This window comes from Antechinus flavipes, chromosome 5 (assembly GCF_016432865.1).
Source record: "Antechinus flavipes isolate AdamAnt ecotype Samford, QLD, Australia chromosome 5, AdamAnt_v2, whole genome shotgun sequence".
Taxonomy (NCBI): domain Eukaryota; kingdom Metazoa; phylum Chordata; class Mammalia; order Dasyuromorphia; family Dasyuridae; genus Antechinus; species Antechinus flavipes.
The window spans coordinates 287,001,752-287,028,620 of record NC_067402.1 but is presented as its reverse complement, the minus strand read 5'-3'; the positions used below and the strand labels follow the sequence as shown (position 1 = coordinate 287,028,620).

The 26,869-nt window shown below is 52.5% G+C and overlaps 2 protein-coding genes across 2 annotated transcripts; one reads left to right on the top strand and one right to left on the bottom strand.

Moving 5' to 3' along the window:
* The first annotated feature begins 7,061 nt into the window (after nucleotides 1-7,061).
* On the top strand, nucleotides 7,062-26,636 carry CBX6 (chromobox 6). Its single transcript, XM_051962000.1, has 5 exons — nucleotides 7,062-8,388; nucleotides 8,589-8,632; nucleotides 8,933-8,998; nucleotides 9,126-9,192; nucleotides 20,710-26,636. Exons 1-5 carry the CDS (start codon nucleotides 8,320-8,322, stop codon nucleotides 21,730-21,732), a joined length of 1,269 nt encoding a protein of 422 aa, XP_051817960.1. The 5' UTR covers nucleotides 7,062-8,319; the 3' UTR covers nucleotides 21,733-26,636.
* Nucleotides 17,492-20,536, bottom strand: LOC127538302 (uncharacterized). The gene is made up of 2 exons (XM_051962005.1): nucleotides 18,251-20,536; nucleotides 17,492-18,118 (listed from the first exon to the last, which is right to left on the bottom strand). The coding sequence occupies exons 1-2, from the start codon at nucleotides 18,611-18,613 to the stop codon at nucleotides 17,567-17,569; spliced, it is 915 nt and encodes a 304-aa protein (XP_051817965.1). The 5' UTR covers nucleotides 18,614-20,536; the 3' UTR covers nucleotides 17,492-17,566.
* Nucleotides 26,637-26,869: the final 233 nt, after the last annotated feature.

Below are 26,869 nucleotides of genomic sequence, written 5' to 3'. Positions count from 1 at the left end.
GCTGGCCTTTCTCCTTGCCGCCTCCTCCCCTGCCACACTCACTTCTGAATGTTTTAATCCAGGGCTGGTACTTAGCTTTTTTCTCGTTAAAGTTAAAGGGACAAGGAGCAAACATGTCTACCCCTGGGCGGGTGGCAGGGCCCCATCCCAGCCTGCTTTGGGGGTGTTACTCTTAATAATATTTCTAACAGTGGCCAATTTCCCTCCCCTCTTGTTCCAGGGATGGACAAGGTGGGGTTTTTTCCTCTGGGCAAGTTGAGGATGGATGGAGCGCCTCCCCTCAAGTTGCCCCCAGTCCCCAATCTCAGCCTGGGAAAGCTTTCTTTGCACAGAATGAGCTTATAGCTTTGTACAGACAAATGAATGTATTAGGGAGGGGAGGGAGGGGAGGGAGGGGCGAGGGTCAGGGACAAGGTCACTCCAGGTACATGTGCCTGCTGCAGGTGAGGGAGGGCCGGCCGGGAGCTGGTCAGACTGGGGTGGGAGGGCAGGGCGGGGGGGGGTGTTCAGATGGACACAGAATGTGGTTTTATTTTTGTATTGATATCAGTAAGAGATTGTACCGCATCTATTTATTTAGATGATTTATCTGGTATATATGGCAAAAAAAAATTATTGAAGAGAATATTAAAGATGATTTGGAGAAAAAAGTGTTTCATCTCATTTCCTTCATTGATCTGAGCAACCTCAGAAAGTTTCATTCATCATCCAGGTTCCCCTATTACATGTATGTGACCTTGAGTAAGCGCCTTCCCTAATATGGTGGTCATTTTCCCCTGTGAAACAAACTAGTTGGACTTGACCTCCAGGGAAACAGCCCTCCCCGGTCCAAGGCTGTGATTCCAGCTCACCTGTCTGCCTCAAGGTCTACAAGATCCCTTCAGCTTCCAGACAAGGACCCTGTGAGGCCCATCTGTCTCGCTCAGGATCAGAGAGGGAAAGCAGTTCAGCCAAAGTGAGAGGGAATAGCCACTCCACTAGAATCCAGGCCTTTTGATGCCAGGTTCAGAGAGCTTTCCATTCAATCCATCAACAAGCATTTATTAAGCACTTAGTGTATACCAAGCTCTGAGGACACAATGAAAAACCAAAAATCAGTCCCTGTTCTTAAGCATTTTACATGAGGTAGGGATCTCAGACATTATAATGTAATTCTGGGCAAGACACTTACCCTCTGTGCCTCAGTTTCCTCATTTGTAAAATGCAGAGGTCAGGCTAAATCTCGAAATCTGTGACCTAATGGAGTAGACCTAGGGATGAAGACTACCTTGTGATTTCATTGGTTCTTCAGGAGCTCCCAAGTGGACTCAGGCCCTCCACTAGTACAGGTGGGTACCTTCTTGGTAGCTTTTAGAATTGGAGTTTCTTCCAGTTCGAAGGTCCAGTCACGCAACCAGGATGTATCACAGGTTGAATATGAACCCAGACCTTCTCGGTTTTGACCCCTCCTTGTAGGAAACGCTATGCTACTCACAGAGTAAGTGGACAGAATTTTAGAGGGTACAACCTTTGCAAATGGAGGAGGCGAGAGACCCAGAAAGACCTGTAGCTTTCCCTGTTCAGTGTCTACCTCATCCCAACCTTGAGATAAATGCCAGCCTTGATAAAGAAGCCTCCAAAGATCTCCAAGATGGTCTTCGTGCTAATAGAAGACAGAACAAAACCAGAAAACAAAACCATTCTTCCCACTGGAGCCTAAGAAGGGCTCCCTGAGACCCAGAGAAGGAAAGGCTCCAGAAATCTCCCGGCCCAGTCTCCTCTCTAACTTACCAGGCTACTCATTTCAGAGCCACTCCCAGGGCAGCCTTCTTGCCTCCACTACACCCTTCTGCTCATCCAGATCTGTCTGAAATCAGGAGAAACGGGGTAATGGACTGGTTCGTTAGGAAGGGAGCTGCATGCAGAGGGCAGAGTGCACAGATATGAAATATTACATATAATAAAATATTTTTCTATGTATTTTTGTAGAATAGTTTTTATCCCTCTTTTTAAAAGATTTTTTTGTTATAAGAGATATCCTTTCAGGAGGGTTAGGGGTGTATGCAGCAAAAATATAAGTGATTTAAAAACCAGGAACATCAATAAAGAATTTATAAGTTTTTATTTTTAAATATTTTTATATTTTAATTAAATTTTTATTTAATTTTAAATTTTATTGAAATTTTAAATTTTTATTTAAAAAAAGAAGTGGTTTACATTTCCCTCTTTTTATAGTTATCTCTTTTCTTTGGAGGGGCAAGGCAATTGGGGTTAAATGTTAAATATTAAATGTCTAAGGTTGGATTTGAATTCAGGTCCTCCAGATTCCATGGCTAGTGTTCTTTCCACTTATCCTCTAGCTCCCTACCCTATATTGTTATCTTTTATAAGAGATAGCTCTAGAGAAAATGTAAATGATCCAAAAATGAGATACAAATAAAATATTTTTTAAAAGGAAAAGGACTGGAGACCGAATGTAAATGAACACATGCTATATTCACTCCCCCCCTTTTCTTTTTTTTTTTTCCTCTTGTGGTTTTTCCCTTTTGTTCTGATTTTTCTCTCCCAACATAATTCATAAAGAAATGTGTATTTTAAAAAATTAATGTTCCAAAGCAATCCCAATAGACTTTGGACAGAAAACGCCATCTGCATCCAGAAAAAGAACTGTGGAGATTGAATGTAGATCAGCACATGCTATGTTCATTTATTTTTTCTGTTTTTTTTTTCCTTTCCCATGGTTTTTCCCTTTTGTTCTGATTTTTCTCTCCCGACACGATTCCTAAAACAATGTGTATTAAAAATAAATAAGCAAATTTTTAAAAGATTAATGTACATGTATAACTAGAAAAAAATAAAACATTAAAAAAAAAAGGAAAAGGAATTAAGATTGGAGAAATTCAGTAGGCAATTATTAAGTACCTACTGTGTGCCAGGTGCTGTGCTAAGAGCTGAGCATACAGAAAAAGGCAAAAGAGCTCCGGCTCTCAAAGACCTCACAGACTCAGGAGGAGAAAACAGAAACAGCTAGGTACAAACAAGTTATTTACGGATAAATAGGAAGTAATTAGCAGAGGGAAGAAAGTACAAGAAATAAGAGGGGCTGGGAAGGGCTTCCTGAAGAAGGTGAGATTTTAATTGGGACTCGAAGGAAGCCAGTAAAAAGGATGAGGGAGAGGATGAGGAGGGAGGACTTTCCCAGCATGGGAGATGGCCAGAGAAAATGAAAGATGGAGGGTTTTGTTTGGAACAGGAACACCCTGAAGGGTCGTATCACTGGATTGAAGAGGATGTGTCAGGGAGAAAAAGTGTAAGGGGACTTTGTGGCCTCATGGCCTTTTTCTGACATTACTGACTGTATGACCCTGAACAAGTCACTGACATCCCATTCCATCAGAATCTTTAAGATTCTAAGTCACAAAGCAGGTGCATTGATTGAGGGACTTTCCTCACTAAGATGTCCCTATCAAAGAAATCACAGATCTGGTCCAAAAAAGGGAGGCAGGGGAGGAGGGGGTGAGAGTAGAGGGTAAGATCAGAGCAGGGGAGAGGGAGCATTGCATTTTGAAATAGAAAACCTGAGCTTAGATCAAGCTAGGAACTGCCGCTCACTTCCTGTGTGACCCCGAACAATCACTTCCTTGGGTCTCAATTTACTTTTCTGTAAAATGAGTGGGGTTTGGTTAGATAGTCTCTAAGGTCCCTTAAGTCTCTCGAGCTTCTTAGACTGAGTCAAAATGTTCAGTGAGTTGGCCAGTAAATAGGGAAGGAATGGGAATCCAAGATCCCATATATCAAAGACCAGCATCTTTATAAAGTACCTACTGGGTGCAGAGCATTGTGCTGGGGTCAGGGAAGGAGGGAGAAGTATAATGCCCATTTGGATAAGATAAGAGCCTTACAAATCCAGATGATTCCAATGCAGAGGTGGTCATCAGTGACAAGTACTCTATTACCTGTAGGCAGCCCTGACTGATGTCTTCAACCCTTTTGGAGCAGCATATCCCATTAAGTTGGAAACAGAGAGCAGGAAGATACTCAGAAGAGAGACAGAGACAGAGAGGGGGAGAGAGAGGGAAAAAAAGGCAGAGAGACAGAGAAAGAGACAGAGACACGGGGAGAGAAAGAGAGAAGAGAGAGAGAAAAGGAGAGAGACAGAGATAGAAAGACACAGACAGAGACAGAGACAGAGAGGGAGGGAAGGGGGGAGAAAGAGAGAGAGACAGAGAGAGAGAGAATGTTCATTTTGCAAAGCTAAAAACTGAGGCCTTACAAAAGGGAAGTGAAAGGTCACCATTCCTGAGGCATTTGAACCTGACTGAACCCATTGCCTTTCTGGGGATTGGCGTGATACTTGACTTAGAAAGGTCACTCATTCGATAAACATTTGTTAGATTGGCTTGACTAGAACCTGGAAGTTTATCAAGTCCAGTTGGTGCATTTGACTTTCATTCATTCACCAAGCATTTATTAAGCACCGACTATGTACCAGAGAGCGTGATGGATGTGAGGGCTTTAAAACCGAAAGTGAATAGAATGTCACTTTCTGCTCTCAAAGCGCTGACATTTCCAGCTGATGTGAGTTCTTTTCCTCTGCTGTTTACCTCCAATTTATTCTGTTTCTATCTGGTTTGGACCCGGTCGTTTGCTCGCTGTCTCCACTGGGAGAAGGTAAACTTCTCAAAGGTGGGAAGTTCTTTTGCCTTTCTTTGCAACTCCAGCACTTAGCCCGGTGCCTGCCGGGAGCAGGTGGCGGCTAAATGTTTCTTGGCTGATGGCTGGGGGAAACAATGTATCTGAGGAACTATAGAATGTATACAAAGTATTCAGAAGGGGCCGAGTCCCGAGTCAGATCTGGCCTTCCCCTCCCCATTAGCCCAGACTCTGCAGACCAAACAGCCCGAGGGAGTTCGGGAAGGGGGGGGGGGCTGTAAGTTTCACGCCTAGGTCAATGCCAAGGGCTCCCATCAAAGCCAGGGTGGAGGCCTTCCTCGCTGGGCCTCCCACAGAGCCAGCAGATGGCCTGCTTAACCTAAACCATGCTTCCTTTTTGACAGATTTCACATAAATATTATTGTTATACATTCACGATTTTTTCTTTTTCTTTCTTTTTAAACAATTTGGCAACACACCAGCCTGCTGATTCCTCTTCTTCTCAAATAGGAGGAGGGCCTTCTGACTGGGAGGCAGTGGGGGAGGGGGCATAGAAAGAACTCTGGCCCTAGATGGGGGATGTCACATCTAGGAGGGGCCTAATCCTAAAGACCCTCCAAGCGCTAACATACTAGTTCTAAGCTTCTGCTCAGCTCTGAGACTATCTGCCTGAATACCCTTACCTCTTTAGGTTCTTATGACCCTGTTCTCTCCTGCTTCTCCTAACTACTCCTTTGTTCTTTTCTTGAATTTGGAATCAAATCTTGCCTCCAACACCAACTGGCTGTGTGACCTGGGCAAGTCGCTGCCTCAGTTTCCCTAGCTGTAAAATCTGTAAAATAAAGCTAACAGCTACAGTAGCTACTCTCCCTTCCCTTCTGTTGTTGTGTGGTTAAAATGAGATAAGATTTATAAAACACCTTGCAGACCATAGATTTGCTTTATATAAAAACTAGCTAATAAAATGAACAATTATCACATTATATTTACTAACTAACTGTGAGAGCGGTCTTGCCATCTCTCTCTCTCTCTCTCTCTCTCTCTCTCTCTCTCTCGCTCCCGCTCTCTCTCTCGCTCCCGCTCTCGCTCTCTCTCTCTCTCTCTCTGTTATCTCTTAGAAATCTCACTAGTTTCCACGATTACTTCTGCAGGCCAATTCTCAGATTTATCCAACCAAACTCTTTCCTCATCTAGCCCAATCACTCCTGATTTCTGAGCCAACATCATCACTAGCTTTTTCAAATTCAGCATGAAAAAAAAATGAAAGAAAAAGAAGATGAACAGCTAGTTAATTACAAACAAACAAACAAATTCAGCTTGACCCAAACAGAGCTCAGTATCTTTCTTCCAAAACCCTCCCCTCTTCAGAACTTCCTCATTGTGACTAGGACATTATCCAGGCCTTCCAGTTCCCTAGGCTGCTCAGTATCATCCTTGATTCAAATCTAAGCTAAGGCTCTTTTCTACACCCACAGCCACCCCTAAGGTACAGGCCCTCACCTCTGTTATCTTTCTTCTGATTGGTCTCCCTGAGTTACAGCTTCCTGAGCTTCAAATCATCCTCCAAGTGATATCACAAAAGCACAGATCTAGGCACATCACTCTACTCCTTACTCAAGAAACTGCCTTTTTTTTTTTTTTTTTTAACAATCGGGACCCTTCCTACCTTTCCAGCCTTGTTCCAATCTGCCTCTCTCCTCCTCCAAAAACTCTACAATCTGTTCACGCTTGCCTTTTTTACTCTTTCTGGACTCTTTACTCTTTTTTTACTCTTTCTGGACTCTCATCTGCCTGTATTTGCAGCAGCTGTTCGTCTGAATCCAAGACTCTCCTCAAATCCCAACTTCTCCAGGAGGTCTTTCCAAGTCCCTTTGAGGTTGTCATACTCAGTATTATGTACGTCTCATATGTGTTCCTTGAAGGCACGGCCTGTGTTCTGGCCTTTTTTTGTAACCCTAGCACTTAGACCATTACTTAGCTCACACAGTAAGAACTTAATAATTGCCTTCTAGGCTCTAACCTTTTCTTGTTGTGGAACCTCTGTTGGCAATCTGGTGAAGCTCATAAATAATGCCTTTGGATGCACACAAAAAGCACATAGGCTTATAAAAAGCAACCAATTATAATGAAATAAAGATGTAATTTTTCCCAGCCAAGTTGATGAACCCTCTGAAATTTATTCACCAACCTGCAGGTTCAGATGCCCTGCTGTAAGCTTAAATCCTAATTAGGTCCTCACTATGACTCCAATTAGCTTCCTCTTCTCTGTGGAACTGATCCAGGGGAGAGGATGCTGGTTCGGAAGTCAAAAGCCCCGGCTCCATCATTAGGGGACCCTGAGCAAGTCATCGTGGCTGAGCCTCAGTTTCCCTACCCCTGTCTCCCTCAGTTGTTTTTATCAGGTTCCCTGGTGAAAAAAGAAGAGAAAATCTGGGCTGGGATTGCCAGGGTGGGTCCGTTGAGCTCCAGCGACTAGATCTGTCTGCTACTGGCAGGGCGCTCCAGTGGATTCCCAGCACCCAAAGGGTTAAGGTGCAGAAATAACATGTCCTCCAGTCTTCCCAGCTAAGCGGCCTCTTCCTACTCCCTTCCCTCCCGGGAGAGTGGGCTTTTCCTTGGGGTGTAGAGCACGGATTTGCTCGGGTGTCTTTTGAATGCATCTGAACTGGCCGCAACGCCCTTCTCCCCAGTACATAAATAAATGCAGATGTTAAACAGCCAGCGGCAGGCATTTTGGCTGCCTCACTTGTCACCGTTTGCAAACGTGGGCTGGAGGAGAGCCTCCTTTTCCAGCCCCGTGGAGGGGCCCAGAGACCCCGCTGCCTTTCCAGCCTCCGTGGCGAGCCCAGTGGCCGTCTGGCCGGGGCCCCGGCTGTTTAAATGGAGGGTGGACCAAGGAGGAGGTTTGCAGTCTGGGGAGGGGGTGGGGGACTGTTTATACTGCAGCAGAGCATCCCCGTGGTGCTTTGCAAAAGCTAGAGTCCCAGCTCTTCCTCCCCCTCCTTCCTTCTCCTCTCCACCTTCCTCTGGCTTCTTCCTTCTCTCCCTCCTTCCCTCTTCTTCCTCTCCCCTCTTTCCCTCCCTCCTCCTCTTCTCTCTCCTACCCCTTCCTCCTCTTTTTTGCCCCCTCCCTCCCACATCTGCCTTATTTCTTCCTTCTTCTCTATTCCTCATCATCTTTCTTCTCCCTCCTCCTTTTTCTCGTCTCGCTCCCTCCTTATTTCTTCCCCTTCTATCACCCCACCCCGCTCCTCTTCCTCCTTCTTCTTCTCCCTCCTCCCCTCATCATCGCCTCCTCTTCTCTCTCCCCCCTCCTCCTCCTCTCGTTCCTCCTTCTCTCTCCTCCTCCTCCCTTCTTCACCCTCCCTCCTCCTCTTCCTCCCTTCTCCCCCTTCTCCCCTCCCCCCTATAGTCTTCTAGGGGGAGGGGTCCCTTTAAGAGCCAGCGCGCGCTCTTCCCTTTCCCTAGCAACCGCCCCCGGGGAGGTGTAGGCCCTGGTAACGGTGCCGGTCACGTGGTGCCCGCGCGGCGGCGCGAGCCACTGAAGGCGAGCCGGGGAGCGGCGGGGGCCCGGGGCTGGAGCGTGTCTGGGTCTGGGTGCTCGGGGCGCGCGTGCGCGAGCGGTGCAGCAGCGGCCGCGGGAGGAGGGAGCTCAAGTATTATGGGCTGTGGGCGCTGCTGAACAAGATGGAGCTGTCTGCAGTGGGAGAGCGGGTGTTTGCGGCCGAATCCATCATCAAGCGGCGGATCCGAAAGGTGAGCGGTCGCCCCTCCCCCTCCCCCACCCCTGCCCGGGGCCCTGGCAGCGGCCCCGGGCCTGTGCAGCTGGGGTCGGGTCAGTGCCTTGCTAGCCGGGCGCTGACCCTGCGCTGTGCCGCCTGTCTCCCTCCCCGCTGCGCCCTTCCTCCTCCTCCTCTTCCTCCTCCTCTTCCTCATCTTCTTCCTCTCTTTTTCAGGGACGCATCGAGTACCTGGTGAAATGGAAAGGTTGGGCGATCAAGTGAGTGTCTCGGGGGGCCGCTTGTTGCAAAGCCACCGGTCCTTCCTCCCATCCTTCCTCTCATCCTTTCCATCCTTCTTCCCTCCCTTCCTCCCTCCCGCAGCAGCGGCAGCGGCAGCGGCGGCGGCCGCCCGGTGCCCGGTGCCCAGCGCCCTCCTGGCCAGCGCTGCACTGGCTGCTGGCTGCCCGCTGGCAGCCTGCTCTCCGGGGGGTCTCTGGAAAGTCCGGGGGGCTTCCCTGTTTTTGGCCCGGTGCGCGCCTCTCCCACTCCCCCCCCTTTTCGCATGTGTGTTTTCGCAGGTACAGCACTTGGGAACCCGAGGAAAACATCCTGGACTCCAGACTGATTGCAGCTTTCGAGCAGAAGTGAGTTGGGGGGCGGGAGGGAAGGAGGGAGGGGGGAAGGTCAGAGTTGCATTGCATCGGGATCCGTGGAAGGACAGGAAGGTGCTTGGGGGATGACTCAGTCCCTGTTTGCGTCTCTCCTCTCCAGGGAGAGGGAGCGGGAACTATACGGGCCGAAGAAGAGGGGACCCAAGCCGAAAACTTTCCTGCTGAAGGTAATCCGGCCCAACACTCTCCCAGGGTCCTTCTGTCTCCTGCCGGTGACCCCTGCCTGAGTCCCCCCCTCCAGGACCCCAGGACTGCAGCCTCATTTGATCCCTCTGAGGGTTTTCAGCAGAGTGAGGGGGGGGGGGGGAGATGAACATCTGGAAAAAAGTTAACTGTCTGAACTCGGGGTGTCATGGTCCACAGGCCCTCCCAGATGGCTCAGGCTCTCCTGGCCTTTAGCCAGACCGTGCAGTTCGTGCAATGTTGCTTGGTACAGAGAGTCTGAGAGGGAGGCTACAGGCTCTTCTTTAAAGCTCTGGAGGGGGGACCTAAAGGCTGCAGGGGGATCCAGGAGCCGGTAAATGGGAAAGGCTCTGCGGGCCATGAGGACTCGGGGGCAGCTCTAGCGCCTGGGGAGGGCCAGGGAGCTGTCAGGAGGCCAGTGACAGATGGGGCCGTCCACCTGTGTGGAGGCAGCTTCCCCCACAGGAAGTTAGAGGGCAGCCTCTGGAGCCCGTGGGAGCCAGTCTTTCTGGCCCCGAAATTAGAGCAGGCAGAAGAATCTGGCCCCCGTGTGAGTCACTTCCCACCTTCTGGCGCACAGTGACACCCCCTACTCACCCCCACCCCAGGCACCCCTATCTGCCCAGCCCCCCAACTCTTCCTTTGGCCTTTTACTCTCAAGGAGAGCTCTCTGCAGGCCTTTAGCTACAAACTCCGAGCATCTCTAAAATTGTCATCTCTAAAAACTAACACCTCTGACATCCCCTGTTCCAGGGTTCTTTCCCAGCTCTGACAACCCTTGTTTTAAGGTTCTACCTCAGTTCTGACTTTCCTTGTTCTCAGGCTCTTCCCAGCCCTGACATCCCCTGTTCTAAGCTCTCTCCCAGCTCTGACATCCCGTTCTAAGCTCCCTCCCAGCTCTGACATCCCGTTCTAAGCTCCCTCCCAGCTCTGACATCCCCTATTCTAAGCCACCTCCCAGTTCTGATATCCCCTGTTCTAATTTCCCTCCCAGCTCTGACATCCCCTGTTCTAAGCTCCCTCTCAGCTCTGACATTCCCTGTTCTAAGCCCCCTCCCAGCCCTGACATCCCTGTTCTAAGCTCCCTCTCAGCTCTGACATCCCCTGTTCTAAGCCCCCTCCCAGTTCTGATATCCCCTGTTCTAAGCTCTCTCCCAGCCCTGACATCCCCTGTTCTAAGCCCCCTCCCAGTTCTGATATCCCCTGTTCTCAGGCTCTTCCCAGCCCTGACATCCCCTGTTCTAAGCTCCCTCTCAGCTCTGACATCCCCTGTTCTAAGCCCCCTCCCAGTTCTGATATCCCCTGTTCTAAGCTCTCTCCCAGCCCTGACATCCCCTGTTCTAAGCCCCCTCCCAGTTCTGATATCCCCTGTTCTCAGGCTCTTCCCAGCCCTGACATCCCCTGTTCTAAGCCCCCTCCCAGCTCTGACATCCTGTTCTAAGCTCCCTCCCAGCCCTGACATCCCCTGTTCTAAGCTCCCTCCCAGCTCTGACATCCCCTGTTCTAAGCCCTCCCAACTCTGACATCCCCTGTTCTAAGCTCCCTCCCAGCTCTGACATCCCCTGTTCTAAGCTCCCTCCCAGCCCTGACATCCCCTATTCTGAGCCCCCTCCCAGCCCTGCCATCCTTCCCTGGCTGTGTGCTGTAACATTCTGGGTTTCAAGGTCCATTAGAGTGCTGACTTTCAGTAACTATTTCCAGATTTTTCTCTAGGGAAATCACTGATGCAGGAATTGCTTTCCAAGGTCCTTTCGCTCACCATGGGTGAATCCCACCTTTTTGGGGAGAGCAAAGGAGAGCGCAGGGGGGACTCTAGAGATAGTTTGTGGAACCATTGCGGGTGCAGGGGTTTGAGCACTGATCATCAGCATGTAGGAGACATGAGGGGGTCAGCTGCACCCTAGTTGTAGTTTAGTAGGATGAGCCTCAACCAAGAAATTTGGAACTCTGTGTTCCGGGCTGTGCGCTAACTCTGCCACAGCTGGCCACGTAACGTCAGGCTCCGCTTGGCCACGATTTCCAGTTCTGAAAAATGGGGATATAAAGGCCCATCTGAGTATCAAAGGAAATGATGGATTTGGAAGCAATTCTATTTATTAGGTGGTTTTGGTTCCCAGGGTCAGCCTCAGAGCTCTGGATGCCTGCCCGGTAAGGTGGGTTACCCAGAAAGCCTCCGAACCATTTTACAGATGAGGAAACAGAGGAAGTCACAGCTGTTCAGTTGGTCCAAGGGACTGTGGGGGAGGGGACTGCCCGGCAGAGGTAACAGATGCCCGTGGTAGGTGGCAGTCAGGGTTAGTGTCTCAAAGAGGGAAGTGAAGGTGGAGTATAGAACCTGTGCTTTAGTTAGGTTTTGGAGTGAGGAAGTAGATAAGCATTTATTAAGCGCCTACTGTGTTCCAACAACCCCTCTCATTTTACAGAGGGGGAAACTGAGGTCTTAATTCCAGCCCTTTCCTGGGAGAAAAACAAAACTCAGAGAAATTAATTTTCCCACCACCACCCAGGTGCAAAGGAGGGCCCAAAGGAGAAACCAGGTTCTCCAATTCCAAAGCCAGCACACTTTCCACTGCACCAAACTTTTTATGTTCCTTTTTTGGGGGGTTCACTCAAGACTGAATCTGACATTTCTGACATCCCCTGATCTAAGCTCCCTCCCAGCTCTGACATCCCCTGTTCTAAGTTCCCTCCCAGCTCTGACATCCCTTGTTCTAAGCTCCCTCCCAGCTCTGACATCCCCTGTTCTAAGCTCCCTCCCAGCTCTGACATCCCCTGTTCTAAACTCCCTAAGTGAATCCCTGAGTTCAAATGCAGCCTCAAACACTTACCACTTCCTAGCTGTGTGAACCTGAGCAAGTCATCCCCAATTGCCTCACCAGAAAAAAACAAAAAGATCCTGAGTATTCATTGAATTTGTGAAGGCCCTTCTTGGCAAAGGAGAAAGAAAGTCTGAAAGTCATAGGAAAGAAGGATCTGACTGGTTTTATGTGGTTCCCACTCCTGGGTGGCCATTGCAGGATTTCCCACCATTTAGGGCTGCTTTGGGAGGTAGTGAGCTCCCCATTACTGAAAGTATTCAAGCAAAGACCAGATGACGCTCCTTCCCTGTCCCCCAATTTAGGGTGCTATAATAATCGGCGACTTTCGTATTCGAGGAGCTATCTTGGACAAATTTAAGGTGCCTTTCTATCCGGGGGCTCCATGATTCTCTTCCTGGTAGTGAGGGTTTCCCAGCTTCCTTTTGAGGGCAGGAGGGAGGGCAGCTCCCTAAGGAACTCCAAGGCACGTATTTGTCTATTTAAGTAAAAGGGCATCAGGACTAATTTTGTCCTCAGAATCTCTCCAGGGATGGTTTTGGGGACGGAAAGCAGCAATCGGGGGCCTCAGTTTTCCCTTTTGCGTTGGGTTGGTGACCTCCTAAGTCCTTCCAGCTGTACAATGGTGAACCTCAGTTCCTTAGGTTCCCGGGGAGCCTCAGTTTTCCCATCTGTAAAAAGGGCCTCTCTGGCTTCGGAGTTCAGGTGCTGGCTCTCACAAGGTCCGATTTCCTAATCGGTGAGGCAAGCCCAGACCCGGCTCTTCTCACTCATTTTCAGGCCGGGGAGCCCAGAAACAGAGGAACTTCTGCCTCCCCAGGGAGTGCCCAGCCACTTCTTCCCAAACCAATTTTTTAATGAAAAGAGAAGTGTAAATAAGGGAAGTTTGGACAGCTGACCGGCCAGAGAGAGGAGGAGCAACAGCTGCCCCTAGGCCTGAGCTGGGGAGCTTCCCTGGCCCTCACAAGGAGAAGATCCAAGTGCTGTGAAATCGGAAAAAATTAGACTTCAAGCTATCCTCAGTTATGTATTTTACAGAAGAAGAAACTGAGGGTCAGAGTGACTTAGAGGAAATCCCAGAGCTGGAAGGCACCTCAGAGCCCAAATGCCTCATTTTAGAGAGGAGGAGACTGAGGGTCAGAGTGACTTAGAGGAAATCCCAGAGCTGGAAGACACCTCAGAGCCCAACTGCCTCATTTTAGAGAGGAGGAGACTGAGGGTCAGAGTGACTTAGAGGAGATCCCAGAGCTAGAAGGTACCTCAGAGCCCAACTGTCTCATTTTAGAGAGGAGGAGACTGAGGGTCAGAGTGACTTTAGAGGAGATCCCAGAGCTGGAAGGAACCAACTGCCTCATTTTATAGAGGAAGAGACAGGACCAGTGGGGAAGAGATTTTCTCAAGGTCTTGAACCCAGGTCCTCTGTCTCCAAAACCAATATCTTACAACTACCTTGCGAAGGAAAAGAGCCATCCCAGATAGAACTGTGGAGCAAAAAGTATCTCTAGGAGTAGGATTTCTGAGGGAGAAAAGATAATCTCCTTCCCAGAACTTGGATGAGAGTCTGATTCTTTAGAGCAGAGAGAACTCTAGGATCTGCGTTCAAATGCAGGCCCTGCCTGGCCCTGCCATCTCTGTGACTGTGGGCAGTTAGATCACCTCTTAGCCTTAATTTCCTCATCTGTAAAATGGGAATAATTAATAACACCTTGTGAGGTGTGAAGCTCAAATGAAAAAAATATGTGTAAAATACTTTGTAAGTTTTAAATGGCAATAGAAGTGTTAGTTTAATTTTTAATTTAATTTAATTTAGTTTAATATTGTTATTAATTATTAATTATTATTGAGCCTTAAAAACTGTGAGCAGTTATTGGTCTCTGCCCTTCCCGGCCCTTTCAGGCTCAAGATCTGTGTGGGCAGCCAAGGGCCACGATGCTGGACTAGGAGTGGGTAAGACCTGGATTCAGATCATACCACTGGCACTTAATAGTTGTTTGAACCTAAGCAAATTATTTTCTCTTTTGTAAAATGAAAGGGATGGATAGGCTAAGAAGCCTATCCAACTTGAATTCCTTCCCTCTCTCTGTGCCTCAGTTTCCCTCTCTGTAAAACAGGAAGTTGGGTGAGATGTCCTCTGAGAGCCCTTCCCATGATCCTCTGATGAGCCGACGGTAGGAAGTCAGCCCCTCCCCACCTCCACCTCAAGCATAACAAATGTTTCCTATGGAAATTCTTTCTTCAAACCGCCTCCTCCAGGAAGCTTTCCCTGGTTGCCTCAGCTAGAAGAAAGCCTTCCCTGAATCTCCACTAGTATTCCTCTCCACCCTGAGGTTTTTGGCACATTCTACCTTGCATATGGTGTATACGTGGGGGGATCATTTCCCTTACTAGCGTATAAACCCCAGTAGGAAGAGATAGGGTTTTTTTTTTTACATCTTTGTATCCCTTAAAGATCAGGTAATCGTTACTCATCCATCGAGCATTTATTAGGCACTTGCTGTATACCAGAAGTTACAAAGACAAAAATTAAACAGACTCTGTCTTCAGGAAGCTTACATTCTGTGGAGAGACGGCATATGGCTGTGTAAATGTGCAAGGTAAATGCGAGATAGTTTGGGAGAGAGGATGCTGACACTTTGGGGAGCGTTGAAGGCGAGAATCAGGGCTTCCTGTAGAAAATAGTGCTTGAGCTGAGGCAGAAGTGAGGAGGGAGGGCATCCCAAGCAGGAGGTACTGCCTGGGCAAAGGTGTGGAGAAAGGAGATTGCGCGCCACCTGTAAGCTACAGTAAGAATGCCAGTTTGACTAGAGCGCACCCACTATGTGGGATTAATGTTTGAGAGCTTAAGCTGGAAGAGACTTGAGAAATCATATCAAAGCCTCCCATTTTACAGAAAAGGAAACTGAGGCTCAGAAAAGGAGACTGACTTGCCTAGATTCACCCAGAAGCTTAGTAGCCCAGCTAAGGTCAGAGGTCACGGCTCCCAAGCACTCTTTCCCCTGCCCAGGGTTTCTCCATCCTAGTGACCCCGGGAACCCAGAATCAGCCTGGCAAGGTAAGGGAGAGGTCCGAGTTCGCTCCCTCCCCTCTCCTTCCCTCAGATCAATCGGTCAACCAACAATGTTCTTTATTAAGCTCCTTCCAAACTGTCTTGTATTTATCCTGCACGTTTACACAGGTCCGTGCTGTATCTCCACAGAATGTAAGCTTCATGGAGACAGAGACTCTTGTCTGTGCAACCTCTGGTATACAGTAGGTGCTTAATAAATATTTGTTGAATGACAGATTGTGAGTACCATGGGGGTAATTTTCCTGCCTCCCCTGGCCCTGAGTTTGGAATTCTGCATACAGTAGGTGCTTCATAAATGATGGGCTTGTCTTATTTGTAGTCCTGGGCCGAAGGGAGATGAGATTGGGGTGAAAGAGTAATCTAGTTCTGCCTCTCCTCTCCTTTCTCTTTCTCTTTCTTTTTTCTCCTCTTCCTGCCTCTCTCCGTTTCCTCCGTCTCCTTCTCTCCCTCCTTCCCCTCCCTCCTCATCTCCTCCTTTTCTTCCTCCTCTTCTTCCCTCTCTCTTTTTTTCTTCTCCTCTCCCTCCTCATCTTCCTCCTCCCCTTTTCCTCATTCTCCTTCCTCCCTCCTTTTCCTCCTCTTCCTCTCCCTCCCCCTTTCCTCCTCCCTCTCTCCTTTTCCTCCTCCTCCTCCTCGGTCTTGTCACCCATGTAACAATGCCGGCCATTGGAGGGGCTCCCGATTGTTTAAATGGCAGTTTCTGCCTGCTCTGGGACAGCTGCCAGCGGGGCCTCTAGTGCCACCGTGTGGCCATCGGGGTTGTCGACAGGAGCGAGGGTGGGGGTGGGGAGAAAAGGGAGCCGGCCTTTATTAGCCGGTCCTGGGTGCCGGGTTCTGGTTCCAAGCCCGGGTCTCCTCTGGTGAGCCTGGTGGGGAGGCCGGAGCAGGGCTGAGAGAGGGTCCAGGCCCTGGCGCTGGGTGCAGGATGGGCGATGAAGGCGCAGGGTCACCTGGCACGAGCCTCGATTTCCCCATCTGTAAAATGAGGGGACTGGACTGCCGCCCCTTTTAGCTCTGAGTCCCAAGGTCTTCCTAAGGGCCTTCCCCCTTGGAGGAGCCACCCGGGTCTTCCTCCAGCCATTCTTTAGAGGAACGACGCCCTCATATTATGTCCTGACTTGGCTGTTCAGTAGCATGTGTGGCCCTGGCAAGTCCCTGGTCAGCCCTGAGACAGCCTCCTCCTCAGGAAATTGAAGGGGGTGGCCTAGATGACCTCTGAGGCCCTGACCAAATTTAAGATCTCAGAACTAGCCATGTTCTAAGCTCCCTCCCACCTCTGACATCCCCTGTTCTAAGCTCCCTCCCACCTCTGACATTCCCTGTTCTAGGTTCCCTCCCAGCTCTGACATCCCCTGTTCTCTGTTCCCTCCCAGCCCCGACATCCCCTGTTCTAGGCTCCCTCCCAGCCCTGACATCCCCTCTTCTAAGCTCCTTCCCAGCACTGACATCCCCTGCTCTAAGCCCCCTCCCAGCCCTGACATCCCCTGTTCTAAACTCCCTCCCAGCTCTGACATCCCCTGTTCTAAGCTCCTTCCCAGCACTGACACCCCCTGTTCTAAGCTCCCTCCCAGCTCTGACACCCCCTGTTCTAGGCTCCTTCCCAGCCCTGACATCCCCTGTTCTAAGCCCCCTCCCAGCCCTGACATCCCCTGTTCTAAACTCCCTCCCAGCTCTGACATCCCCTGTTCTAAGCTCCCTCCCAGCACTGACACCCCCTGTTCTAAGCTCCCTCCCAGCTCTGACACCCCCTGTTCTAAGCTCCCTCCCAGCCCTGACATCCCCTGTTCTAAGCTCCCTCCCAGCACTGACACCCCCTGTTCTAAGCCCCCTCCCAGCCTGACACCCCCTGTTCTAAGCTCCCTCCAGCCCTGACATCCCCTGTTCTAAGCTCCCTCCCAGCCCTGACATCCCCTGTTCTAAGCTCCCTCCCAGCCCTGACACCCCCTGTTCTAAGCTCCCTCCCAGCCCTGACATCCCCTGTTCTAAGCTCCCTCCCAGCCCTGACACCCCCTCTTCTAAGTTCCTTCCCAGCTCTGACATCCCCTGTTCTCAGCTCCCTCCCAGTTCTGACATTCCCTGTTCTAGGCTCCCTCCCAGCCCTGACATTCCCTGTTCTAAGCTCTCTCCCAGCCCTGACATCCCCTGTTCTAAGCCCCCTCCCAGCCCTGACATCCCCTGTTCTAGGTTCCCTCCCAGCCCTGACATCCTCTGTTCTAAGCTCTCTCCCAGCCCTGACATCCCCTGTTCTAAGCTCTCTCCCAGCCCTGACATCCCCTGTTCTAAGCCCCCTCCCAGCCCTGACATCCCCTGTTCTAAGCCCCCTCCCAGCCCTGACATCCCCTGTTCTAAGCTCCCTCCCAGCCTGACACCCCCTGTTCTAAGCTCCCTCCCAGCCTGACACCCCCTGTTCTAAGCTCCCTCCCAGCCCTGACATCCCCTGTTCTAAGCTCCCTCCCAGCCCTGACATCCCCTGTTCTAAGCTCCCTCCCAGCCCTGACACCCCTGTTCTAAGCTCCCTCCCAGCTCTGACATCCCCTGTTCTAAGCTCCCTCCCAGCCCTGACATCCCCTGTTCTAAGCTCCCTCCCAGCCCTGACATCCCCTGTTCTAAGCTCCCTCCCAGCCCTGACACCCCCTGTTCTAAGCTCCCTCCCAGCCCTGACACCCCCTGTTCTAAGCTCCCTCCCAGCCCTGACATCCCCTGTTCTAAGCTCCCTCCCAGCCCTGACATCCCCTGTTCTAAGCTCCCTCCCAGCCCTGACACCCCCTGTTCTAAGCTCCCTCCCAGCTCTGACATCCCCTGTTCTAAGCTCCCTCCCAGCCCTGACATCCCCTGTTCTAAGCTCCCTCCCAGCCCTGACATCCCCTGTTCTAAGCTCCCTCCCAGCCCTGACACCCCCTGTTCTAAGCTCCCTCCCAGCCCTGACACCCCCTGTTCTAAGCTCCCTCCCAGTGCTGACATCCCCTGTTCTAAGCTCCCTCCCAGCTCTGACATCCCCTGTTCTAAGCTCCCTCCCAGCCCTGACACCTCCTGTTCTAAGCTCCCTCCCAGCCCTGACACCCCCTGTTCTAAGCTCCCTCCCAGCCCTGACACCCCCTGTTCTAAGCTCCCTCCCAGCCCTGACACCCCCTGTTCTAAGTTCCCTCCCAGCCCTGACACCCCCTGTTCTAAGCTCCCTCCCAGCTCTGACATCCCCTGTTCTAAGCTCCTTCCCAGCACTGACATCCCCTGTTCTAAGCCCCCTCCCAGCCCTGACATTCCCTGTTCTAGGTTCTCTCCCAGCCCTGACATTCCCTGTTCTAAGCCCCCTCCCAGCCCTGACACCCCCTGTTCTAAGCTCTCTCCCAGCTCTGACATCCCCTGTTCTAAGCCCCCTCCCAGCCCTGACATCCCCTGTTCTAGGTTCCCTCCCAGCCCTGACATCCTCTGTTCTAAGCTCTCTCCCAGCCCTGACATCCCCTGTTCTAAGCTCTCTCCCAGCCCTGACATCCCCTGTTCTAAGCCCCCTCCCAGCCCTGACATCTCCTGTTCTCAGGCCCCTCCCAGCCCTGGCTTTCCTGCATTCTGTTTTTCAGTGCCCGGCGATGGCTCTCCTTAGGAGCGCCGCCGGCAGCCAGAGGGGGCGTGGCCACGGCGAGCCGGGCCGGCCATTGGTCCTGGCCCCACAGCTGGGGACGGGGCCAAATTCCTGGGTCAGTTTATCTTGCCTTTGGAGCTCGGCTGCCCAGTCCGGGCGACGCCTCCGATGAATGCCAGCGCTTATTATCGCTCCCTGCCCGAGCCCCCGGTAGCCTGGCCCGGGGCCTGCTGGGCGGCCGAGGGCTTCAGCCAGCAGGGAGCCCGCCCTCTTTCCTTAGAAGGCAGGGAGCTGGCTGCCGCCTTGGGGACCTCCCTCATCCCCACCCCCTTTCCCTCTGAAACTTTCCTCTCCTTTGTCGCCGCCTTTCAGGGTCACAGAATATCAAAAGCAGGCCAGAGATTTGGGGTCCCCTGAGGAGCTGAGTTCAAATCTTGCCTCTGATATTTATGAGCTCTGGAACTTTGGGCAAATGGCTTAGATTCTCTGTGACTCAGTTTCCTTGGCTGTAAAACTCTGAAGGGCTTTGACTAAATGACCTTTGAAATTTCTTCTAATTCCCAGACTGTAATTCCCTCTCTGGGTCCCAGTTTCATCTGTAAATTGAAGGGGATGACTTTTGAGCCCTAGATTTCTACCTTTCCATTTCCCAGATGAGAAAACTGAGACCCAATCAGTAGGGAAGACCCTCCCCCCCCGCAAGGTCATCAGACATTTATTCAGCACTTGCCTAGTGTATCAGGCTCTCTTCTACGCTCTGGGGATAGAAAGGATGAGGGAGATGTGACTTCTCCTGAAAGCAACTATGTACAAGCAATATAAATACAAGAAAAACTGGGGCTGTCTCAGGAGAAAGACACCAAGATTAAAGGAGGACAGGAAAGACTTTTGGCAGGAGCTGAAGCTGGGACTGACCAAGTCACAACCTGAGGCCCTCAGTTTCCTCATCTGTAAAATTGTAGACTTTCCAGGGTCAAATGTTTGAGGGTCCAATGAGATCGCATTTGTTTTGGTTTTGTTTTTTAAAATAACCATAATAGCCTTTTATTTTTCGAAATAATTTTCAACATTCACCTTTACAACGAGATCGCCTTTTTGCTGATTTTTAAAAATAATAGCTTTTTATTTTTCAAAATGCATACAAGGTAATTTCAGCATTCCCCTTTGCAATGAGTTTACATTTGTTTTTTTAAATAATAAGTTTTTGATTTTTCAAAATACATGCAAAGATCATTTTCAACAGTCACCTCTCTAATGAGGTCCCATTTGTTTTTGTTTTTTAAATAATAATAGCTTAATTTTCAAAATGCATTCAAGATCATTTTCAGCATTCATTCTTGCAATGAGTTTACATTTCTTGTTGTTTTTTAAATAATAGTTTTTTTAATTTTTCCATAGACACATAAAGATCATTTTCAGCATTCCCCTTTGCAATGAGTTTACATTTTTGGGTTTTTTAATGTTTTTTATTTTTTTAAAATACATGTAAAGACAATTTTCAACATTCACCTTTACAATGAGATCACATTTGGTTTTGTTGGTTTTTTTTTAATAATAAAAGTCTTTATTTTTCCAGATAACAAAGATAATGTTCCACATTCCCCTCTACAATGAGACCACTTTTTTTTTTAAATAAGAGCTTTTTATTTTCCAAGCTATCTTCAGCCTTCACCCTTGCAACACGACCCCATTTGCAGAGGGTTTTGCAGCGCTATAGAAACAGCGGATTGTCTGGGAGAGGAGAGCAGGCTGCTTGGAAGGAGGGTGCTTGTGGGGAGCAGGGGACGCGGGGCCCGAGGCTGGGAGGGAGCAGCGCAAGCTGGCAGTCAGCCGGGGAGGATGCCTGGCTTTTCCAGCAGAGGGCAGCAGAGAGCCAGGTGAGATGCCCCCAGTTGTCTCAGAGCAGGGCCTTCCCCAGGTCACTAATGGAGGTGAAAGGGGCCTTCTCCGAGGTCTGGTCTCTCCCCCCGCCCTGTTGCGGGGGGGGAGGGGCCCCGCTCCCGGCGGGCTTCTCACCTTCTCGCTTCCGCCGCCCCTGCAGGCGCGCGCCCAGGCTGAGGCCCTGCGGATCGGCGACGTCCACTTCTCCGTCAAGCCGGGCTCCAGCTCCACGTCCCCCAAGCTGCACTCCAGCGCCGCCGTGCACCGGCTCAAGAAGGACATCCGTCGCTGCCACCGCATGTCGCGGCGCCCCCTGCCCCGGCCGGACCCCCAGAGCAGCGGAGCCCCGGGGGCGGGCCCGGGCATGAGGCCGCCCATCTCGCCCTTCTCGGAGACCGTGAGGATCATCAACCGCAAGGTGAAGCCCAGGGAGCCCAAGAGGAGCCGCATCATCCTCAACCTGAAGGTCATCGACAAGGGCGCCAAGAGCGCTTCCGGGGGCGCGGGCGGCGGGCCCCTGGCCCGCCCCAAGATCCCCTCCCGCAACCGGGTCATCGGCAAGAGCAAGAAGTTCAGCGAGAGCATCCTGCGCACGCAGATCCGCCACATGAAGTTCGGGGCCTTCTCCATCTACAACAAGCCCGCGGCCAGCGCCGGCCCGGCCCCCGGGGCCCCCGGCAAGCCCGAGGCCGGCTCCTCGCAGGGCCCCGCCCCGCCCCCCCGGGGGCTCATCCTGGCCGCCGCCCCCTACGACATCCGCAGCTCCAGCTCCTCAGGATGCCCCTCCCCCGCCCCGCACTCCTCCTCCGACCCCGACGACTCGCCCCCCAAGCTTCTCCCGGAGACCCTCAGCCCGGCGGTCCCCGACTGGCGCGAGTCCGAGGTGCTCGACCTGTCCATTCCGCCCGAGTCCGCCGCCACCAGCAAGCGGTCGCCCCCGGGAGGGGGCGAGGGGGGCCAGACGCCCCCGTCGTCCTCGCCCCCGCGCCCCTCCTCCGACCCCGAGCAGGAGGCCGGGGACTGGCGTCCGGAGATGTCTCCCTGCTCCAACGTGGTGGTCACGGATGTCACCAGCAACCTCCTGACCGTCACCATCAAGGAATTCTGCAACCCCGAGGATTTTGAGAAGGTGGCGCAGGGGGCTGTGGGTGCGGGCGGGGCTAACGGGGGTGGCGGCAAATGAGGGGGGCCGGTCTCCACCCAGAGGGGCGGGTGGTCCTGGGCACGCCCGGGCGATCCCTCCCCCCTTGCCCGCATTCACTAGCGTTTGATCTCCGCTCCCCTGCACCCACGCGCACCCTCACCCCCGCCTGTCCTTCGCTGATTTGATTTGGCTCACAGGCACCCCGCCCCCAGCCCCTCGGCCCTAGGAGGGGACGGGGAGGATGGGGCAGGGCTTGTGCCCGAGCGGGTGGGCGGCCACAGGCCGGGGCCGCTGCCCGGTAGCCCATCACCTGGCCTGGCAGCGTCTGGAAGCCGGGCCGCAGAGCTGGCTCGGACCCCGTTCTCCCCGGGGCTCTCACTCCTGCCCTTCCCCACTCCCCCACCACCCCCACCAGGACCTGGGTACCCGGAGCTCGTGTCCACTCTCGGTGCTAAACTGGCAGCTGAAGAGCTGGTGCTCTTGCGACCTCTCCTCCTCCCCCGACCCCAGGTGCTAACTCCGTCCTCCTCGCCCCCTGCCCTCCTAGATTTGGGAATGGGGGGAAATTCTTCCTCCCTGTTTGGAGTCCCACCTCCCTCTGCTGTGGGTAGCTCTGGAGGCTGTAGCATCTCCAGGATGGGAGGCTCTGATTGGGCAGCTGCAATGGGGGGGATTTCTGGTCACTGTGTGGTGGGGACACCCTAGCACCCGCCGTCCACATACAGATCTCCCCGGTGGCCTGGCTTTGGCCTGCTAGCCCTCCTCCTTCCTGATTCCTCTTTGGGGGAGATGGGCTGAGAGGTCCCCCTCCCCTCCAAAGACCCCAAGATCCGAAGTGGGCCCCTCTAGTTTGTCAACCAAAGGTGCTAGCAGAGCCTTCTGGGGACACTGTCCTTCCTGTGGGTGTGTCCATTGCATCTTGGCGTGTATGTGCCTCTGTATGTGTGTGTGTGTACCATGGGGTGTGGGCCGTCCCCCTCCTTCCCAGCCTTCTCCCCGCTGCCCACCCAGCCCGTTTTGGTGCTCCAGCCTCTGCGTGGGGAAGGCTCCTTTTCCATTCCACTACCTTCGCTGGCTGTGGGAGCAATTATCTAGGAGCAGTCCTGCCCAGAGCACACCTTCCAGCATCCCCTGGGTCTTGGGGGTCCCACGCAGCCCAAGATCCCTGAAGATCTTGGGTCTTCCTATGGCATGCTTGGCGGCCCGTCGGGAACATCATCGTCTTTTCCTCCTCCTCTCTGGCTGTGGGACCCAGAGAGCTGCTGCAGAGCTCAGCCTTCTTCTAGGAGGATGAAGACCCCACATCTTCTCCCTGATCTTTCTTGCCCCCTGCCCTCCTTCCACTCTACGGGCAGGGGGCAGACCTCAAACCTTCCTCCTCTTTCAAGTGGCTTATCTGAGGGTGGGGTTAGGATGGGGCTCCCAGGAAGGGGGAGCTGGCAAGGGGGGGGGTCCTGTTTTTTCCAGATAATATACTGTGTTTGGTTAGAGAGTAATTGTTTGGGGAAGTAGATGCATCTTGTCCACGATGGTGGTTGTTTGAGATTTGAGCTCTGTGTGTGTGTGTGTGTGTGTGTGTGTGTGTGTGTGTACTTGTGCGGGTAGGGATAGAGTGACTCCAGAAATTAGAAAGGGAAGCAGAAGAAAGGAGGCAGCTCCCTTCTGTCCCCTCCCTTGGGGCCACCCTGTGCCCCCGGCCCACCTCAGGACTTGTTAGAAGTAAGTGCCGCTGGCCTGTGAGGGTCAGGGGACAACGGCCCTTGGGGTGGGCCTGGGTAGGGCATAGGACACGTGGGCCCATCCTCTCCTTCCCCTGGTGAATAGGACCAGAACCCTCCGCTGGCTGGTTGGCCGTCCAAGTGCCGGCCGGCTGTCCCTCTTGGAAGAGCTGGCCTCCCTCCCCACCCCTCTGATGAAAATTAACCTGGGCGCCCAAATCTGGCCGTTTCCCGGGGATCCCTAGAAACGTGTTTTCTGAGAGTCTGTCATTCGTGAAATTTTTTTTCTTTCTTAAAAGCGGGTGGGGTGGGGGGGAAAGTCGTGTTTTCAAAGGTGATTTTATGATGGGAGAGTGAAAGAACTAGTTTTACAAGAAAAGAAAAAAAAAGACAGAAAAAATATTGTGGAATTCCTACAGGGAGGGGGAAGAAAGAGATATTTAAAAATAATAATACTTGTGATTGCACAGCTACGGCGGGGCCACCAGCCAGCCGTGGGGAGGGAAAGCTAGGAGATGGGCGGGTAGTATTCTTGGTCTCCAGGCCGGTGGGGGGCCCACTGGGGTCCCGCTGCTCTTCGCTCGCCTCTTCTCCCAGCTGAGGTTAGCGTGGAACCCTAACTGGTCCACAAACTATCCCCCTCCTTGGCCTAGGGGTGGAGAGAGGGCCATGGTGAGCCAGCTCCGTGCCCATCCGTGACAGGAGATGTGCCCGGGGCCCTCCTCCCTACTTCTGCCTCTGAGGGGGGATAGGCTCCAAGGTGCTGAGGTGGGGTTGGCTTGGGAAGGCCAGATTTTGTGGCTGAAGGGGAGAGGGTGGGAGCTCCTTCTCTAGGCTTAGTCCTCGATGAGGGACCCTTAACCTGGCCAAGTCCCAGAGAATAGGGTGGGAATGTAGGGAGGAGGAACGAGAGGCCGGGGCATGGGGATTGGGGTGAGGGTGTGTCTTGGGGGAGACCCCCTACCACATGCCCAGGGAGGAGGCTAGGTGTTAGGGGTAGGTCACATCAGTTCCTTCCAGCTCCCCATAAAAGAGAGGTGCCCACCCACGCCCTACTGAGTTTGATGCCCACCCAGACCCTCTAGGCTCAAGAACAGCCCTTCTAGTGCCCCTGGGGGGAGCGAATACCTCGTCTCCTGGGGTGTCTCTGAGCAAAGGGGCGCCCGCTCCCCCAAGGCCTCCGCTGCTTGTCCCTTTGCCCTGTACCAGGCAGAAGCTGCAGCCACTTCTCTTTATTTTTGTATACCAACTCCCCCAAACCCCGTTTTCCCAAGCCGGATTTTACCCCGAGAGCCTTTTGGCTTCTCCCACCGGCCCCGCTGGTCATAGGACGTAGCAGAAATACCACGTTCCGGTCTCACGTCTGAAACCGTTCCTGACTTCCCCCTCCCCAGCCCCCACTGGCCTCTTTTTTCCCCATCTGTGAACTGGGTCGGGGGGGGGGGGCATGTGTTTTTCAAAAGCAGTAAATGAGCAATGGGGGCTGGGAGGAGGGGGCATCCCTTCTGGGGGCTGCCCAGCAGCGAGGGGGAGGGGACGTGTGGCGGCTCCATCCCTACTATTCTTTATAGCGCTTTACAATTTTCAAAGCACTTTCCCCATCTGTTGTCTCGCTCGGTCCTGGGGGAGGCAGGTGTTGTTACTACTATTTTAAAATTAATAGGCAGCCTGGTGTAGCAGATAGAGAGGCTGCCTCGGAGTCAGGAAGGCCTGAGTCCCGACACAGCCCAGCTGTGATCCCCTGACTTTCTGGGGCACCTTCCGTGTGGTTTCCTCAGCTGTGGTCCCCTGCGGGGAAGCAGTCGAGATCCCGTCCCCCAGAATGTCTGATTAAGGGGAGGGGGGCTGCGTCCCAGACATAGAAAGCACCTTCTCCAGAACCCACAGCAAACGGCAGATTTTGAACTCCCAAGTCGGGACGCTTCGCCCTCCCTTGTGCTGCTTTTTTTTTGGGGGGGGGGAAATCTGGGCAGGAGAGAAGGGAGCAGAGGGGGAGGCACCCCTATCCCTCTGCGCCCGCGGGGGCTGGATGTGGTCAGCGTGTTCCCGGCCAGGCCAGGCCAGGGGCCCGGGCTGTTCTCTCCCCACAGAAGTGGTGAGACAGAGAGCGGCTCTCGGAGGCTGCCTCATTCACCCTCCGGTCTGCCTCCTCAGAGAAGACACGGATGAAGGCGACGGGCCCTTTCTCAGAGGCCAGGGATTGGGGCCGGGAGCAGCTGTCGCTTGTGGCCTGTGCCCCCTCCCACCTTGCACTTCTTGCCTTGGAGAGAACAGAGGGGTCTCTTCCACCCCGAGTTATTCCCGCTTCTCATGCACTGGCCCAAGGTCCCTCCCGGGGCTCTCGGAGACCCGCTCTGTGCCCCGGCCCCCGCCTTGGGAAGGAAGTTCTCCGCCTGAATTTCTGATGAAAAATCCTCCCTCTCCGTCCTCCTCCGACGCTTGGTACTAAGGGAAAAGTTGAGGGTCCATGCCCCGCTTCCGTGTCCGTCTTTGAGATTTGGGAACGAGGCATGGGGGGGTGGAGAGCCAGGGAGGGCACAGGGAGGCGGGCATCAGGCCCGCCCCCACCCACGCCTTCTCGTGTGCCAACGTCCTCCATCCACGTAAGCTCTGGGGGGATTCCCTTGGCCGGATGAGCCCAGGTGGAGACTTATTTCATTTTTAAAAGCTGAAACAAAAAACAAAAAAACAACCCTTAAAAGGAATAATGTATCTTATAATTTTTTTTAGATTTTTAAAGAAAAACGCATTTAATGAAAAGCATTGTGCACGAATGAATTCTATATATAAATATATACACATACATATCTCTCTATATATTTTGGGAGGGGGCCCTGTCATCTTGTCATTTGGCTCGGTTTCCCGTTCGCTGTTCGAACCTCCAGCTCCCAGCTGGCTAAACTTGGCCCCCCCCCGGTGGCTGGGGCTGGGGGAGGGCGGACCTCTGGCCACTCTCGGCCCGCCTCCCTGCCTTTGTCCGCTTTGCACCTCAGCCTCCACGCCCTCCCTTCCCCAGCTGATGCTTCGGGTGGAAAAGCTGGTCGGTCTCGGGGTTTGGGACTTTTTTTGGTTCTCTTGGGTTATTTCCTGGTTGTTTTGTGCTAATTACTCTCGTATTGTACATTTTGTTTCTCCTGCTGCTCTTCCGTATTGTATCAATGCCAGGAATGGGGAGTTCAAAGCCTATTTTTGCCCCCCAATAAATTGTTACATTCCAAAGCTGCAGCTTCCTCCGGCCCAGCCTCGGCTGCCGGCCCGTCTCTGCTTCCTTTCTTTCTCAAGGGTGGGCTTGGGGGGGGTCTCCTAGCCACGGAGACGTCTCCATCTCCACATGGTAAGTAGGCGCCTTCCCGAAGGCTCCCTGGCCGTGATTTCATCTGGATGGCTCTATCCGGTTCTTGGGAACCAGGCACATGGCACTTGTGAAAGTGTGTACGGACCCCAAGTCAGAAAGAGAC

Excerpts from the sequence above, each read along its gene's own strand:
- CBX6 (XM_051962000.1), top strand. The coding sequence starts at position 8,320 with ATGGAGCTGTCTGCAGTGGGAGAGCGGGTGTTTGCGGCCGAATCCATC. Across the intron at positions 8,999-9,125 it reads ATTGCAGCTTTCGAGCAGAA|GGAGAGGGAGCGGGAACTAT; the intron begins GTGAGTTGGGGG and ends TCTCCTCTCCAG. Across the intron at positions 9,193-20,709 it reads CGAAAACTTTCCTGCTGAAG|GCGCGCGCCCAGGCTGAGGC; the intron begins GTAATCCGGCCC and ends CCGCCCCTGCAG.
- LOC127538302 (XM_051962005.1), bottom strand. The coding sequence starts at position 18,613 with ATGTCAGGGCTGGGAGGGGGCTTAGAACAGGGGATGTCAGGGCTGGGA. Across the intron at positions 18,119-18,250 it reads GAGGGAGCTTAGAACAGGGG|GTGTCAGGGCTGGGAGGGAG; the intron begins GTGTCAGGGCTG and ends TTAGAACAGGAG.